This window comes from Thermobia domestica, chromosome 7 (genome assembly GCF_964235325.1).
Source record: "Thermobia domestica chromosome 7, izTheDome1.hap1.1, whole genome shotgun sequence".
Lineage (NCBI taxonomy): Eukaryota > Metazoa > Arthropoda > Insecta > Zygentoma > Lepismatidae > Thermobia > Thermobia domestica.
Genome location: NC_137460.1, coordinates 41,581,902 through 41,596,934, shown reverse-complemented (window position 1 = coordinate 41,596,934; position 15,033 = coordinate 41,581,902). Strand labels below are relative to the sequence as shown.

The 15,033-nt window shown below is 35.3% G+C and overlaps 2 protein-coding genes across 2 annotated transcripts; both read right to left on the bottom strand.

Moving 5' to 3' along the window:
- Positions 1-977: 977 nt before the first annotated feature.
- LOC145689159 (uncharacterized) lies at positions 978-1,433 on the bottom strand. The gene has a single exon (XM_081763291.1). The coding sequence runs from the start codon at positions 1,431-1,433 to the stop codon at positions 978-980; it is 456 nt and encodes a 151-aa protein (XP_081619417.1).
- A 4-nt stretch (positions 1,434-1,437) lies between these two features.
- LOC145689158 (uncharacterized) lies at positions 1,438-2,037 on the bottom strand. Its single transcript, XM_081763290.1, has one exon. It carries the CDS (start codon positions 2,035-2,037, stop codon positions 1,438-1,440), a length of 600 nt encoding a protein of 199 aa, XP_081619416.1.
- Between the last annotated feature and the right edge of the window lie 12,996 nt (positions 2,038-15,033).

Sequence of the window (15,033 nt, the reverse complement as noted above, 5' to 3'; positions counted from 1 at the left end):
CCTGCAAAATGTATTTATGACGCGATCATGTTGTTGTTAAGATATATGATATTGAACATTCTTTTACATTTTAATAGTAGTTCTATACCGTTAATATAGTTTCCATAGATGTAAGAGAGACATAAATACAACCCTACATCCTGCTGTATTTCCCCAAAGTTGTCGGGGAATTCCGTCACGCACTATGGGGAACTCTGGCACCAACAATAATAACGACATTAGTTGAAGGTGCAAAAGGAACAAAGTATATGTATTCCATAAAGTGACTATACAAGTTTAGTGAATACAAACCAAGGCATATGATGTGCAACAGCAATCATTGTTACATAATTTTAGGATAAAATGAAAATAGCAATAACAGATGAAACAATAACAGTTTCTAACGTGAGTCTATAGACAGGCTTGCTAGCTTACTGACAATTGTGGCAGACGAACTGTGGATTACAACCATCACACATTTCTCATGAAACCAGTAATAACATTTCGTGCACTGCACCCGTCTTCCTCGAAAGTTGGAATAGTACCATTGATGACACTCTCCACAATAATCCTTTTCTTCCTCACTGGATTTTGTCTGAGATTACGCAAGATTTAACTTTCGCCTACAGCCATTACGATAACAACTGTCATCTTAGACCCACTTGCTTTCTTGCGAGGTGCTGACTCTTGTCGCAGCTCTTGAAGATATTGGGGAGATGTCAAGAATCTTGTTCCTGCTGCAATTTCTCGATGCATTCTGGAAGTTCGAACTCGTTTCTTGGCTGTTGGAGCTAATGCTTGAACAGATATGCCAGTGTCTTGATCAACAGAACTTGGAAGCGACCTCTTCTTGTTTGGTGATGTAGACCTATTGTTGTCATGTGGTAAGCATAATATTGTACTGCTGTTGTGATGTTGAACCAGAGTTGGAAACTGTAGCATGATGGTCAGGTAAATCCAAGTTTGCACTACATGATGCAGACTGGGGTTCTTCGCCACTAACAGGAGGAGTATTTATAGTGGCGTTGTAATGAGGTAGTGATAGCTGGAACACTGTCTGGAATTTTGTGGGGATCTACGGGAAATATTCCACACGCTTCAAACCAATTAACGGCATTAGCAAGTGTAGCAGCCCTTACCCATGCTTTCCTAAGAAGAGTTCCGAACCACATACGGCATTCTTCATTGTAAAATTGCTTTAGAGGTTTGAAAAAAGAGACATCTAGAGGTTGCAGCTTATGTGTTCCATGAGGAGGTAAGCACAGAAGGTTGATATTCAATTCGCAGGCTCTTTCCAGCACATTGAAATCCTTAGAATGTGACCCGTGTCCATCAAGAATCAAAAGAATTTCACCTTGAGGTTTGTACTTTGCAAGATGTTCCAAGAACTTTGCGAAAACAGTAGTTGTCATATACCTAGAATCAGACATTTCGACCACTGCTCCTGGAGGCATTCCATTACTGAATTCGTTCTTTTTTCTTTGGCCCTTCATTACTACAAAAAGGAGGAATAAAATCTCCAAAGGCATTTGCACAAGCCATTACAGTCACAGTCTCCCCTCTTTCTGCAGTAGATTGACTGTACACGTCTTTCTTCCCTCTTTTGGACAACACTTTTCCTGGTTTAGATATTAATTGTAACCCCGTTTCATCACAATTAAACACATGTCCAGGTTTATCCCACAAATCGTATGTATCATAGCAATCTTCGAGAATTTTGTAAAACGCTTCAACTGTATCTTTTGTAAGACCCCTAGCCCGAGCGAATGAGAGGTTTTCAGCTTTCCGCACACTAACAGACCTATGTCTCTTTAAAAACCCATAAACCCAATAATAACCAACAATCTTTGTTTTTTTATTGAAGCGGTTTTTAATGTTGTTTCTTTCAGCGAAAGAAAATGTTAATCGACGCAGGTCTGTAACTGTGAGTCCAAATCCTACAGAATCTAATTTCAGAATCCTTTTCTCCAGTTCGTCTTCTTGGACTTTCGAAAAGGTTGAAATGCCACCAAATCTTTTATCCATGTCAGATCGCTTCAGTCGATCACTTAGGGTCATTCGTGAAGCATCATACGCTCTGGCGGTAGCCAACTGGCATCCCTTGCATTACAGCTTTAACGGCTGCTTTCATATTTTCGAGGGACCAACTGCATTTGTTTGTCGTACGAATGTAATTCCTAACCATTTTTTCCTGAAATGAGAAAATGTTTCTTATTTAGAACTCACTTTCACGTGTACACATTAATTTTAGCAGCACTAACTACAGTATAACACTCTGATATCACCAAGTGACGGAGTTGCCCCAAAGTCATCTGCCGGGATTGCACCAAATGCTGTTAATATTAACATACATTTTTATTTGCAATTAGCAACACTGATTCTGGAGATTGGCGATATGTATCTGTTGTGCAATGACGCATAGAAGATTCCAGGCCATGGTTTTCCCATCTACTCGTTTTTAGATTTATGGTACAGATTAGCTATTGAAACATAAATCTTACATCAGGGTATATATTCAGAAAATTCACAGACAACTTACCTGCTGCTTCAATTTTTGTTTCTCTTATAAACAGACGTAGATGTAAGGAACTCACATTGCAAACAGCAACACACTCATGCAAATCACACTATTCTAATGACAAGTGTCGGTCTTGAAGCGTTGAAGGCCAGCAGTGTTGCAAACTTAGAAGTGACGGAATTCCCCAAGTGCCGGGACTACCCCAAATGACCTTATTCGATTTTTGGAAACAATCTTGGTACAATTTTACACTTAGTAATAGGCAATTCAAGTGTTATATAGAAATAACTTTTCAATAATTAACATTACATAAAAGCAGATACATATGCACAAGGTTCACATTCAAATGAATATAAAGGAAGTTCACAGCACAGAACTACTAGTAGCTTATTTCACGGATAGTTTGCAGCATATAGCTATATGAAATGGAGAGATACTTACTAAGCTTCTGACTTGCTTAAAGGCGCGAGACTTAAAATTTCTTGTCTCGTCTCGGAAACGTTTTTGCTATGTTTGTTAGCGACAAAATAACCATGTCGAGCGGCCCCACAGAAAGTTTGTTGGGGGCTTCACAGAATATTTATCTGGGGCCCATGAAATATATGGGTGACCCTGTTTGAGCTTCCATCTTACGTGTCATTAATCAGATTTTATAGTATAAACTTCTTTGGACTACTAATATCTGCTTTATTTTATTAAGTACTAGCATTTATACTAAAAAAATAATTTAAATGCATATCTTTGTATCTCAAATATTTTATTGCCAATAACTTTTTATTGTTTATTGTAGCCACTACACTCTTCAGTATAGAGTAATTATATAATCAGTGCTTTTCAGTCTCTATATGAAGATGAAGAGAGACATTATCCGCTTAGTGTACTTGAAATAAACACTTCATTATTATCTATGTTTTCCACTCTCACCAAATTAAGCAATCATTTATGTTTATTTATTACATGTTAACATTATTGTGAAAATTACTGTCAAAGATATTGGTTCAATATTCTTCTTTATAATATTTCTTCTTCAATATAAATTTGTCAGTCGTTAGTAGAATTCTTTTGTTTATTACATGTTAACATGTTAACAATATTTCTTCTTCAATATAAATTTGTCAGTCGTTAGTAGAATTCTTTTGTTTATCTATTTTGATTCGAAAAACCTTTTTCAATTCTATGTTTACCTGTATATCGTATGATGCTTCCCAAACGGCTTATCACCATCTTCCAGATTTCATTTAATGCAACGGTTCAGATATAGTTTAGCGTAGCCCAATATATTTCTTTATAGTTGATTTTTACCCAGAAATCAACTTTTCAATATACTGGGGTAACTAGTTATTCGTTTATATACCTATATCATTTCCGAAAATTTTTTCTTACCTTTTTTATATTTATATCTTATGATACGAACCATGTAGTTTGTCACCAGGCTCCGAAAATCATATAATACGATGTTGTAGATTGATAATAACTTACATTTTATGCTGAATTATATCCCCCGTCCCCAATCCCGCAAGTTGTATGACTGAATTTGGATCTATGCTGCATCGTAAGTATCAACAATGGTCATCTTAGTGACCCCGAAAATTATGGATTCAACACTGATATTGTTCATTTTCGATCATTTTACTGTATATCGCCCTTCCTCATCCCCCAAGTGTCGGGACTGAAAATTGATTTAAACAGCATCAGAAGTGTCACTGTTCATCTCGGCGACTGCAAGAACTATAGATTCCACACTAATATCGATCATTTTTTTACCATTTATGTATATACATACATATATTCCCCCTCCCCCATGTTGCGGGCCATGGCATCGGAAATGTGCCATCTCAGCGACCTCCAAAAATGTGAATTCAGCACTAATATCGGTCATTTTCGATCATTTTTAAATATCTCTTCCTCCCCCTCCCCCAAGTAGCGGGTTTGAATTTGGATTTAAACGGGTTCGAATGTATTACTGTTCATCTAAGCGGCCCAGAGAACTATAAATTCGACACTGATAGTAGCCATTTTTGATCATTTTTATATAGTCTCCCCCTCCGGATCGGAAATGTTATTGTTCATGAATGACTCCGAAAACTATAGATTAGACACTAATATTGGTCATTTTCGATCATTATTATATATAGCTCACCTTCCCCTCCTCCATGCTGCGGCACACGGCATCAGAATTGTCACTGTTAATCTCTGCTTCTCCTAAAACTATGGATTCAACACTAATATTAGTCATTTTCAATCATTTTAAAATGTTTATCCCCCTCCCCTACGTTGTATCCTCCCCTCCCCAACTATCAGGGCTGAACTTGGATTGAAACAGCATCAGAAGTGTCACAGTTTCCACTTATATCGGTATTTTTTTTATCATTTTTAAATTTCTCTCCCCCTCCCCTAAGTCGCATCGTCAAAGTGAATAGCCTAAAATAATCCCTGCCCCTAAACTCATGTGTGTTGAAAATTTGATTAAGATCGGTCGGGTGGTTCGACAGTGATGAAGTCACAAGGGCAGTCATTTTTATTTTTCTTTTTTACATATATCTTCCCCTCCCCTATGTTGGTTCGTCAAAGTGAAATGATAAAAAACATCCAAGGCCCGACCCTCATATATGTTGAAAATTTGATCGAGATTGGTTGGGTGGTTCAAAAGTTATTAGGTTTTATTAGTTTTTATTTATACGCCCTCCTCTCCTCCCCCTCCCCTAGAATCTACCATTAAAGTGAAATTACAAAAATGTTTCCAGATCCGAACCTCATATATCTTGAAAATTTGATTGAGATCGGTCGGATAGTTCAAGAGTTATTAAGTTACAAAAAAAAGTCATTTTCAGTCTTATATAAATTGATTTTTATATATCTCCCCCTCCTTCTCCTCCCCTATGTTGCTCCGCCAAATTTAAATCATAAAAATGATCCCAGGCCTGAACCTCATTTATTTTGAAAATTTGATCAAGATCGGTCGAGTGGTTCAGGAGTTATTAAGTTTTATTTATTTTTTTCCTCAGTCCCTCCCTACCCAGAGTTCTACCATCAAAGTGAATAGCCTTAAACCAGTCCAGCCTCGATCCTCATCCATGTTACAAATTTGATCGAGATCGGTCGGGCGGTTCAGGAGATTTAAAGTCACAAACATAGTGATTTTTCAATTTTATATATATATTGTACGTAATCCCAATTCTTATCGTCACTGAAGTTTAAAAGAAGAAGCAGAAAAGTGAAGAAAAAAGAAGGAAGGAAGGAAAGTGTGTCGGTGACATTGAAGAAAATGCGAAGAACGGAAACAGGTGTTAAAAGAACAAGTACGTATTCATGTGAAGAAGTTATTGCAAACTGGAATCATATTTATTTGAACAATTACAGCAGCGGTATATCTTCTTATAAAAACAAAGTAATTGTTTATGGACGTACAGGAAGTTTAATTAATAATAATCATGATAATATTTTACGGAAGTAAATAAATTTAAGAAAAACTTGGTTTCTTTCTGTTACTTGGAATTGTGATGGGAAGATCATAGTCGGCATATGATCTGCTTAGTACTAAATGTGAAATTATTGTAACTATTCATTTTTTTTTCATATTCCATTCGAAACTAGCATGGTTGCAAGGATAGCAAAGTAAAATTCTTGTAACATGGGCCACCTCACTAAAATTTCTCGCTCCCATTTCTCACATTAATTCATGTCGTGCCAAGAGCGCCGATTTCTCTGTAAATTGGGGGAGGGGAGAATTCAGATGCAGAAGGCATATGTATGAGGATTTTATGACAAATTGCGTTCAAATTATGCCAAATATTGTATATTCATAAATACAATAAGTAGGCCCTCATGAGGTTTGGGGGGCCCGGGCCCCTCGGTCCCCCAGGATCGGCGCCCTTGTGTCGTGCTGCAGTTATTATTGAGATATTTGTCTTTGAAATATGGAGAAACTCTTTTGAGTCGTTGTTCAGAAAATCGTCAGGAAAATAGTTTTAAAAACTGAGAAACAGGATAAAGTACTTTATGGTGGCGTAAAACAAAATTTATTCTTTATGGTTGTGAACAAAACTTTTACACTACAGAACCATGTAACCGAATCACTTGTTTTTTGTTCCGGTTTAACCGAAGCTTCCATTAAATTCGCTTAAACGGGACTCTAGTACAGCGTTTCTCTACCTTTCTTTCTTCTTTGGGGCACACCAAAGTACGCAAACTTTCAACTTTCGCAACACTTCTGCATGTGATTTTTTTTTTTCCTGGATGCAATAATGCAAACACATAAAAATACATACAGTGCATTTAAAAAGAAAATGTGGAACGACTATGAGATACAAATCTCACAAGCAAATTACGTATAGGCCTAACTCTTGAATAGAAACATATTAAGAGTCTTCATCCCGGCGAAATTAAAATACCGCTAATTTTACAGTAATTATGTGATATCTTCAAATAGATAAAAGATAATTGAAATATGGAACAAGAGCGCCCTAGACAATATTATTTTGCCTGAGGTACCGTTATCACAAGTCACCTAGTGGCTTTCCGTTTTCAGCTGTTTAGAAACGCGAAAATAAATGCCGATTTTCAAAATGGCTCGAAATCGAAAGCAGATAAGTGAGTCGTGATAACGGTTTCTCATATAAAATAATATTGTCTAGGGCGCTCTTGTTCCACATTTCGATTATCTTTTTTCTATTTGAAGATATCACATAATTACTGTAAAATTAGCGGTATTTTAATTTCGCCGGGATGAAGACTCTTTAACATAAAAGAAGCTTATAACACTTAAGCAGAAATATGAGAAAGAAATATTACCATCAAAAGTATGAGAAGACATCAAACTTAAAACTAATGATATATTTGTCTCTGGCGATTTTTGCAAAGTATATCTATGCATGGACGAACTCCTGACAAACACACTCTCATGTCCAGTGTTTCTTTCCGAAGAAAAATGAACAGCGTTAAAAGCCAGCTTTATGCTTGGAAGACAAGTGTGAAATCAAGTCGATTGTCGATATTTTTTTATTTTCTTCTAAAAATAATTTCTTTGCCGAAGATTTTAGAAAACATTAAAAATCTCGCGACACACCTGACATGTATTCGTGTCACACCAATGTGTCGCGACACAGCGGTTGAGAAATGCTACTCTAGTATATTATGAAATATGAATAAAATCATCCGAGTTGTTTTTGAGAGAATTCTCCGGCAAGTCATTATCCTCAAGAGAAGAATATCTTATAGGGTCGTTAGTGAAATATGGATTTATGAAATAACTGTTTCCAAGAATTTCTTTTCTTTCTTTCTTTTATTTTTTTCTTTTTCTTTTTCTTTTTTGTATTGTTACCGTACAGGAAACTTACCATATTTTTGTTGGTAGGAAGAAAAATTTAAACTCTGCCTGTGGAATATTACAAAAACTTTAAATTTTGGTTTGGCTGCGTTGAACATTGTAGTTTCTACGCGAGTGTAGATACATCAAAACAAACAGATGGACAGGTATCTAATTATTATTATTATTATTATTATTATTATTATTATTATTATTATTATTATTATTATTATTATTATTAGCACGACGTAACTAGAAAATCTTTAAATATCGTGAAATCTCGAATTTCGTTTTTCTTTCTTCATGTTTGCCAACCATATTTTCTTCTATTGTATCGTTGCTCGAAAGTAAAAGTTAAAATCGTAGACAAAATTAGGATGTAAAGCGTGTTCTAAAAGCGTTAATAGAACATAATAAAACTTTTTGGCGCCAGAGCCCATGAAGGGATACTACTGGCTATGTGGCATTTACCTAACCGAAATGCACCAGCATGAACTCCCAACATTGTACAGACAAGACGTGAAACAGATTAAACTGCACCAAGACAAGGCAGCGAGCCATAAAGTTAAAACCTGCTGAACATCTATCACCATATGGAACAGGAAACTGGAATTGCTGCATTTCCCTTGTTTGTCATCCCTGTTAAGAGCCTGTCTTACTAAAAATAATACAAAATTTACCATTTTTCTTTTGCTTGTTGATTCATCAGTCAAAGGAGATAATGAAATGCAAGTCACCACAATCATAGGTAATGCTATTCTACAACAAAAAATATGAACCTGAAGAATGTTTAGTGTTGCCATCCATAGAAATTACAGTGTTTCCAGAAAAACAATTTCCCTAAAATCTAAGTTAAGGCAGCGAGTAGAGGAACAAACTCAACTGCATTTGGTTACTTATCATATTGTTTTGGTCTCCTGTGAACTACTTTTTAAATAATAGTTGTTTTTAGTTTGTAATAAACAAAATAGTTTTAACATACAGTTATTAAAACTAAATAATAATGTTAATTAAAAAGTAGTTCACAAGAAACCAAGGCAACATGATACATAATCAAATACAGTTGAGTTCATTTCTCTACTCGCTGTCTTAACTTAGATTTTAGGGAAATTGTTTTTCTGGAAAAAACTGTAATTTCTATGGATGGCAACACTAAACATTCTTCAGGTTCATATTTTTTGTTGTAGAATAGCATTGTCTATGATTGTGGCGACTTGTATTTCATTATCACCTTTCACTGATGAATAAACAAGCAAAAGAAAAATGGTAAATTTTGTATTATTTTTAGTAAGGCAGGCTCTTAAGAGTCCAGATGCGGACTATTGTGCTTTCAGACTCCTGAAGCGGCGCCTATCTCATCGTCAAGTCCTCACCGTCTGCGGCCTGGGAAAGCCTATGAAGAGGAATGGGATGCAATACCCATGATTGGGCTCCAACGCAGTCTTCTGGAATGGAAACTCCGATGCCGGACTATAGTCAGTAGAGGTAGCCTGCAGATCGAACACAACTGGCGGTAAAAGAAAGGCATTTCCGAGATAAGAGACACACACTCAAATTCGGCTTAATAAAATAAAAATGAATCAACCTCTGTATAAAGTTATATGATAATTCTCGTATATCTAGAAACACTGATCTTCAGCCTTGCCTTGCAACATAAAGAATTTTCTTAATTGTGAACTTGGTATGATAGTCATGCTGCATTTTTTTAAAAATTTTTCTCGCAAAAGTATTTTATAGCTATGTGTTATATTTCATTCCGTCACTATCATATACGCTCATATTAATAAAGTATATATGTATATATGTACTTATATGCATATGTGTACTCGTATGTAAATGATTGGTTCCGGTGGCATTTTGTGTATTGTTGTTGCCCTTATTATTATTATTATCATACTTATTTCAGAGTAATTAGATTTGCAAGGTGTGAATTACACTGTTGTTTTATGGCTCTCTCCAAGGAGGTCCAGTGTTATGAGCGGAAGTCGAGTAATTGGGCAATTTGTGTATAAAAAGCATTTTTATTTCACCTTTCCATGCAAATTGTTCTATGTAACAAATGGACATTACGTTCTTTAGTTTGCAAATATAGTTTATATATACATATAAAGAAAACAAAGTGCGAATGGACGCTAGCTAAGATGGCCTTTCCCGTCTCGCAAAGATCACGTTTTCAGAATTTAAGAGTCTTCATCCCGGCGAAATTAAAATACAGCTAATTTTACAGTAATTATGTGATATCTTCAAATAGATAAAAGATAATCGAAATGTAAAACAAGAGCGCCCTAGACAATATTATTTTACATGAGAAACCGTTATCACGACTCACTTATCTGCTTTCGATTTCGAGCCATTTTGAAAATCGGCATTTATTTTCGCGTTTCTAAACAGCTGAAAACGGAAAGCCACTAGGTGGCTTTCCAGTTTGGAATTGAGACTTATTCGATTCTATATACTTTAATCGTGTTTTTTTTTTTTTTTTTTTTTTGTGCGTGAATTATATATATGCTTAAAATAGCTAGTCATGTATGTAGATTCAAAGTTAATTAGAATTAACATACAGAGAATTTATGTTTAAAAAATGTTCAGAGTACTAATTTTGCGTAAATTAAAAACTGTAATTAGTGAGAAATCTCTTATAACACCATACAATGCCTTTTTTTTTTCCTTAGTCATATTTGGAATATGGAATAATGTTCTGGCCGGGGTGATTCATCTGGCGCACACACTCCGAATGGCTGAAAAAAGCAATAAGAATAATTTTAAAAAAAGATTACCTTGAATTGCATCCTGTAAGGAAGAGTTTAATGAAACACAAATTATAACAGTACCTCTTTGTATATATATATATATATATATATATATATATATATATAATATTGATGTCTCATGTATATTAAAGAAACTTTATGTAACTTTAATCTCCGAAGTGATGTCTATTTCTACAATAATAGGCATAAACACTATTTAAGTACGCTATTAGTCAGGTTAACCACCAAACACACATATACAAAAAGAGTTACAGGTATACGGATATGAAATTATTTAATTTACTACCACAAAATGTGCCTACTGTACAATGTCTCCTGATAACTTCAGAAAATACTGTAAATCTTTCTTAGTAAAAGTTTCAGTATGTATTATTTCGGAATTTAAAGAAGTTTATCATCACAAATTAAAGGAATAATATTAATATATAGGTAAAATTTGTCTGTGATAAAATCTGTAAATATGAAATATAATGTATGTATATTATCGTTGACAATGTTTATTTCAACAGATGTTGATTAACAAGAATAAAGCATATTTTATATTATCTTCGAGCGTTGTGGGCTTGAGCCCGCGTGAGTTCGAGTAAAGGGCTCACGGTCTCAATGACGGTTACATTAGCTGAGACTCGCACTCACTTTAACTAGGCCTCAGTGAGACTTGATGTTGGTCAATCTCGCTGCCATTTACCTCTTTAGATTTGAGCTCACTATGCTCAATGGGGCTCGCATTTGCTCGTGCTTACTAACCTCATTGAAGCTCGCATTCGCTTGGAAAATGAAATCTTTGAGTTTTACGTCCCATGGTTATGCCGGTTAGGTAAAGGAGACGGTGATGATGAGAAATGAATAAAATGGTGAAATGAAGAAAGTGGGAGGAAACGGGAAAACCCCGAGAAAATCCACGAACACGGTGTTTGTCCATCACAAAGTTCACTTGGCGGGGGCTGGGATCGAACCCGGGATCCCAAGCACCATAGGTGAACGCTCTACCACAGAACCACCACGGTTCCTTCGCATTTGCTCTGATGGGTGGCACAGTGCCTCAGTAATAGAACTTTACCTCTGGTGCGGGGATCCATGATTCGAACCCCGGCCAAGTATATAAGTTTGTGGTGGACAACATCGTGTCCGTGGCTTTTCTCGGGGTACTCTCGTTTGCTCCTCCACCAAATCTTCCATCATCATTCGCTTAAGTTAGTCGGAGGGATGTTAAACTGGAATATTTCGTTTTTAATTTTTTTTTTTTTTTTTTTTTTGCTCTCTTTCGCATTCACTGGGACTCATGCTCTTGCTTGCTTTTCACATATAACGCTCGTGCTCACACATGCTCGCTCTCAATTATTGAGTTTGAATGCCTCAGACCCAAGTCCCGTAAATGTGAGCTTATATTAGCAGAATGGGGGATTTCCACTAAAATACGGATTTAATATTTAAATTCAAAAATAAATTAAAACAGTGATATAAAATGTTCCTTAAAATATTTCCTTAATCACTTTTCAATATTTGAAGATAGCAAGGAAATAAATTCTATTTGAGAACAGATATTGCAAAAATCAAACTATTCAAGATATTATAATGTGAATGTGAGAGAAAACGAGAGGACGTCGAGAAAACCCACGTACATGAAATTAAAGAAGAAAGATAAGTTTGCACTGTTCTATTATTGGTTATTTTTTATTAATATTCGTATTACAAGACTATTAAGTAATCTTGAACAGCTAACATTATTGTGCTGTAAGGATAGCTGACATCTAACAGCTGTATGTACGTATAAGTAAGCAAAATAAAGGGGTGGGTTTTTCGCCAATCACGGCAGTATTCTTTCACGCTATTCTAGGGAACCAAAGTCACTTACCGAGCTGTTACCCGTAATTGAGTGTTATATCTTTTGTCAAATATTCAAAGTTCTTTTAATTTTATTTGAAAATCATACGTTATAAATAATATTGTCATATTATTACAATTATAGAATTATGACTTGTTAAATGTTTTAATTTTTTTCCCCAGAGCTGCTGCCATTTCTTGTAGACTTTGGTTACAGATCTTCTAGTACCACATGTTTTGTCCAACTGCCAGTCACTAGCGTTTCTTAAACGTGCTAGTTATCATCGTAGGATTTCGGCAGAAAGATCTCTGGAATACATATACTCAGATTAAGTATTCCGAACTGATACTTTTGAACCACATATCTCAGTTTGACACACACACACAGACACACTTATACGGGAGATGTTAAGTTATGCGTTTTTAGCATCTTAGCGTGTGTGTATTATTTAATAACAGTAGCTAGTATTCAACACCAAAATACCTTGTAAATCAGAAGAAATCCTATTTTTTTCATCAAGTGAACCGTAATATACTTCCAGGTGTGTAAGAAACTGCTTACAACAGTAAACAAAGAGAACAACATACTTCTTAACTTGCAAACTGTAATAGGCCGACTGTCTGTCTTCTTTTGTGTATGGAAGGTTTTTCTACATAGAACTAGAAAGAAGGACGGGTACATGTTTTAAAAGAATAAGACAACAGACAGAGCAGCGATGGAAACGTGTGGTCTTGTGTGCAAGAGCATTAGGCAAACCTTGTCCACTTCATTGTAAACATTAGGATTTGAACAACAAGACATGAACGGGTCTTTAATCGGATCAAGCAAGGTTGGTTTGGAATGTGGAGGTGTTTGAGAAACTTTTGTTTCTCGGTAGGGGTGACATTTGAGTGACGTTTGGCGTGACTTCAGATGACATAGGCGCCAGACATTGAACATACCACGACTTCCGAAGAATCTGTCCTGTCCTGATCGGTTGAAGCGAGGTCTTCTTCAGGTGGTCAAATTGCTCCTGCTGCAGCCATCGGAAAAAAAGGACCACAAGTTTATCTTCAATCATTTTTACCTTCACAAGAAAATAGGATTTAAAGATTAGTTTCGTTTCTTCTTTTCTATTACTTGCATTTATCCTTTTATTCTTTTCACGTAGAATACGAGAATTATAAGATTAAAGGCTGTACTGCACCGTTTCTTCTATGAACAGTAAAAAGGGTTAGCAATGGATGCCGTTTGTTTGCATACAAAGCTCCATTACATTTTGGCTTTTGTTAATTCTAATATCCAGTAACAAACTAATTTTGAGATTGTGGTTTCCAGTTTATAAAGATGTCTTTATTGTCGAATAGACTGTGAATACGCCTTTCTGCATGTGTTGGTATGTTTGCTCGTTCTATTATAAGATATAAACAAATTTGGGCCAGCAGGAAGTAAACAGTTTCCTTCTGTATTGTATTTTGAAAAGATTTGTGGGTTTTCGTAATTCATCCTTTACAAGATTATAAAATATGCATCCTGTATCCTTTCAGAGTTGATTAATCTTTCCATAAGAATATTACAGTAAAATCTCTGAATAATGGACGTAGGTAAGACATGATTGTTTGCAGTGGTTTATTTGTGGATTTTGTAGAAGAGGGGAATATTTATAAAGAATTGCTACTAAAACATGCAGTTGAATTATTGTACATTAAAACAGATTATGTAGCCTATAAAAGGGGGGAAATTCCCAGGCTTCCCTGGCTACAAATAAATCCCTGATTGTTTGTCTGTAAAGGAGATCTGTCCGTTACAGAGAAGTTAAACAAATTTAGATTATTCACAGCTTATGAGATAGTTGTATGCAGTATAGAGTAGTTATAAATGTAAAAATAGACCAATATCGAAGTTCTAAACTCAGTGTTCGAATGAGTGGAGGAATGACGGGAAACTCCCATTGTAAAAAAAAAAAAAAAAAAGTATCACTACGGAATATCTTTTTGTGGCCCTGTACTGCAAAGTATAATGTTTATGTGATAATTTTCTTCTCAAGCAGAAGTTATAATATCTGTCTATAAAAGTCCCTTAATTCGCGTACTGGCTATTAAAAGTAAAACTATTCCAATAAGAATCTGTAACATTATTATTAAATACTCAAAATGTGGACACAACAAACTGGTTATGACGACTTATAAATTTTCTTGGAGAAAGGTTTGCAGTGGCTGCTGCCGTGTAATCCTGGTTTTTCGTGTATATATTACATATTTGTTAACTTGGATGTTTAATTTCATATTTGCTAGAAATGTATGTATATAAGCAATAAACAAATGTAAGACTTAAAAAAAAAAAAAAAAAAAAAACTTGGTAGTTCTTTTGGTTGGTAGCTCAGAGTAGGATTTTAAAACGGTAGCTCAGAAGCTTCGTAAGTTTCTGGTCTAGGCCTGAGCAACAAGTATTTGAAAGTGGCTTTAAAATATCTTTTTTAATAATGGCTATACCAATGGCCTTACCTTGCAAAGTGGGCTTGGTAACTAAACGGTAAAAGAAACTATTTTTACACTTGAAAGTCAAATCTCGATTCAGATATAAATATTACCATGTCCAGCTACATTAGTACGTCATGCGTGCAGTGGAAAACAATATTTAAAAAAATATATATCGT

Coding starts and splice junctions, on each gene's coding strand:
- LOC145689159 (XM_081763291.1), bottom strand. CDS start 1,433: ATGCCTCCAGGAGCAGTGGTCGAAATGTCTGATTCTAGGTATATGACA.
- LOC145689158 (XM_081763290.1), bottom strand. CDS start 2,037: ATGACCCTAAGTGATCGACTGAAGCGATCTGACATGGATAAAAGATTT.